The sequence below is a fragment of the Oryzias melastigma genome, linkage group LG12, assembly GCF_002922805.2.
Source record: "Oryzias melastigma strain HK-1 linkage group LG12, ASM292280v2, whole genome shotgun sequence".
Taxonomy (NCBI): Eukaryota; Metazoa; Chordata; class Actinopteri; order Beloniformes; family Adrianichthyidae; genus Oryzias; species Oryzias melastigma.
This window is the reverse complement of record NC_050523.1, coordinates 980,013-983,258: the sequence shown is the minus strand read 5'-3', so window position 1 is coordinate 983,258 and position 3,246 is coordinate 980,013. Positions and strand designations below refer to the sequence as shown.

The window sequence follows — 3,246 nt, the reverse complement described above, 5'->3', positions numbered from 1 at the left end:
ATACTTGACCCTCCATCATCCATCCATCCATCCATCCATATTCAGAACCTATTGAATATATTGTAAAGTAGTTACTGTGATGCAAATAACCCTCTGTTGGCTTTTTGTTGTTGGTTAATTGTAATATCGCGATACTTGGAGATGAGACTAGGTTTGTGGAGGTGGAGAAAAATATCAGAAGGTGCTCGCGCTCATGGCATGGACAGATATCGCTGCTGTTCTGTGCCCGAGCTAGAGCTCGAGCAGAAACTATACATCTGTACTGTGAAAGCCACAATCTGTACTCACCTGCTCGAGTTGAGTAAAAGTTCTGAGCAAAGAGTGCTTGTCGCGTGAAGTGATTTCCCTCCTCACGCACGTCCTGAAGAGTTACGCAATCGCCATCATCGGAAAAGCACAGCGCGACAATATTTTGGGGTCAGAAGGCTGTTTTAGCCAACCCAGCTTTTATTGGGCAAAAGTGGGGTACACCCTGAATAGGTGGCCAGTTTGTTGAAGGGCCATCACACCATCTCATGCACATCTAAGGGCAATTTAGAGAAACCATTTAACCTATGAAGGACATTTTTGGACTGTGGGAGGATACCGAAGTGCCCGAAGAAAACCCACAAATGCATAAGGAGAGCATGCAAACTCCACACTAAAAGAACACAGCTGGGATTTGAACCAGGGCTTTCTCACTTTGAGGCAACAGCTCTAACTATCACTGTGGAGTATCTGTGTGTTCTGCAGATTATGAAATTATAACCTATCTCAAGATAATGACTTTATAGAGTAACTCTCTATTACGAAATAACTGTTTTCTTGAAGAAAAAGAATATAATAATAGTTAATTTGAATGGGCGGGGTCTATCTACACACACTCTATAGTTACACACACACATGTTGGCCAAAATAGTCTCCACATTCAAACTAGTCATAATGTACTCAATTCAACTGTGACAGCAGCTCACAAGCTCCATCATATAAACCCATTCAGATGAAGCCTTTCATTCTGTCACACAAACTATTAGTGCTAAGGTGAGCTGACACCTGTGCTCAGGTGAGTGTTTATGTTTCCCTGAGGTGGATGGAGATGGAATGTACAAAGAGGGAGAGCGCCCGGCCATCCCCACGCCAAGACCCCCTCCGGGACAGCAGCTGCAGCCAGGACCCCCCAACACCCGAGCTGTGAAGAGAGACCACCCGACGGGCAATCCCGCCAAGCACCCAGACCAGGGCATGTGGGGCCGCCGCAGAGGCCCCCCACACCCAAGACCAGGAAGGCACAGGAACACAGAGAGTGCAGGCCCCAGTCCAGCCAGAAGAGAAGTCCCCCCACCGCAGCAGGAAGGCCAACGCGGGGCCCCACCCCCGGAGAGACTCCCAACCCCAGAAGAGCAGCCCACCACCACTCTGCAGCGCCGAGCATCCCTCCGCCCCACCCTAGGTACGAGTCAGGGCCCCCCAAGGGAAACCCACCCACATGCTCCAGACAACTGCCCGCCCCCGCCATGAGAGGTCCAGTGGGGAGCAAGGAAGGGGCTACCCACCCCTGCAGAGAAGAGGTGCACCCAAGAGAAACAGAGGTCCCGGAAGAGTGATGTAACAAAGACCAGGCACACCCACTGGTGGAGTTTTGGAGAGGACTAGTTCTCGAGAGCAAGGACCAGAACCCGCACCACAGAGACCTGGACACCCCCAAGCTCCGATGTAGTTTGATCCCCTGCTCTAGATCTTAAATCTTGGGGATCCCACTCCCCTCCGCCAAGGATGGATAGGGGACAGAAGGGTGAAGGTCCAACATTCCTTGTGTGATGCATGCGTGTTTGTTTGTTAGAGTGTATATTTGTGGTGTTAGAGGTGTGTGTACAAAAGGGTGCAGTTAAAATTGGTGAGAAGGCCTTAACAGGGCATCTCCTGATTGCTCGCAGAGATGCCCCGTCACCCTCCCACCAGCGGCCCTACATGTCTATGGTGCGGTTAAAATTGGCGGGAGGGACACTGAAAGGACATCGACTGTTTGCTGGCAGTGATGTCCAAGCACCCCCCCACCAAGGGTCCTAAATGTCTAAGGTGCAAGTAAAACCAAGGGGAGGGCGAAACCTTGCCAGTGGAGGGGGGCCACTGGCAAGTAGTCCACCCCCCGCAGTGCACTGCAATACAGACACCCTCCTCTTCACCCTATTGCATGTTTGTATGAGGACGGGGATATGTCGGTACCGATGGTAGTATAATAAATTCTATGGAGAGTTTTGAATTGGATTAGTTGTAAGTTTGGACTTTTAGTCAGTTCAAAGATGTTTAGACACATTTCTGTCCAGAAGCTTTGATCTGTGCTGCTACTCAGGTCTGCATCCCATTTGGTTATTGGAATTGAAATGTTAATATCTAGGTTGTATAAGAGTTTGTATATTTTGGAAAAATCTTATTCATTGAAAATTTTAAGAAAGAGGTAACTAGTTCTGGTAATTTTAAGTCACTATCCTTGTATTTAACTTTTTTAGTAATTATAGATTTCAGTTGCTGGTATTCCAAGAAGTGATTTATTCCATGTTTATCTTGTAGTTCCTGGGGTGTTATAAATCTTCTATCAATAATTAAGTGCTCTAATTGTGTTACGCCCCCTGCTTGCCAAGCTGGGAAGTGTAACATCTTTTTGTTTATAAGGATATCTGGGTTGTTCCAGATGGGTGCCATTTTACATGGTACAACTGAAGACTTGGAAACTTTGAGAAAATCTCACCAGGCTGTTAAGGTGGTACTTATGTTAATACTTTGGAAACTATTATGTTTTTTATCATTTGGCTGATAAATGGTAGAGCTGACAGGTTGATCTTTCCTCATAACTCCTCTTCCATCCATGAGATATTTTCTGGATTATTTCTTGACCATTTTGAGATGTACTTTAATCTGTTAGCAATAAAATAATTGTTAAAGTTTGGTAATTCTAAGCCTCCACATCTTTTAAGGCTGTTTTAAGGCTGATTCTTGCTTGTTTATTTTTCCAGAGAAAGCTGGTTATGGTTGAGTCTAATGTTTTAAACCATTTTAGTGGAGGTTGTGTGGGAATCAATGAGAATAGATAATAAATTTTGGCAAAATGTTCATTTTAATTTTGGCTACTTTGCCCATAAGCGACAGGGGCAGGTCGACCCAGCGAGTCAGATCGTCATCAGTGTTTTTCAGTAATGGGGTATAATTTAGCTGCACCAGTTCTGATAGTTTGGGAGAGAAGTGAACACCTAGATATTTGATATTGCCTGA

General features: G+C 45.8%; 2 protein-coding genes across 9 annotated transcripts in view; both read left to right on the top strand.

Annotated features, from left to right (window-relative positions):
* The window catches only part of rph3aa (rabphilin 3A homolog (mouse), a), a 199,717-nt gene that overhangs the window by 110,349 nt on the left and 86,122 nt on the right, over positions 1-3,246 (top strand). The window lies entirely within an intron of this gene.
* LOC112162957 (acyl-coenzyme A thioesterase 3) overlaps positions 1-3,246 on the top strand; it is a 23,094-nt gene that overhangs the window by 12,640 nt on the left and 7,208 nt on the right. The window contains exon 4 of one of the 5 annotated variants that reach the window (XM_036214539.1): positions 1,066-1,866. The exons of the other annotated variants lie outside the window; for them this stretch is intronic. Coding sequence (XP_036070432.1) covers positions 1,066-1,497 — 432 coding nt within the window. The 3' untranslated portion in view covers positions 1,498-1,866. Of the gene's footprint in view, positions 1-1,065; positions 1,867-3,246 lie in introns of those variants that run through there. 5 annotated transcript variants of the gene reach the window in all.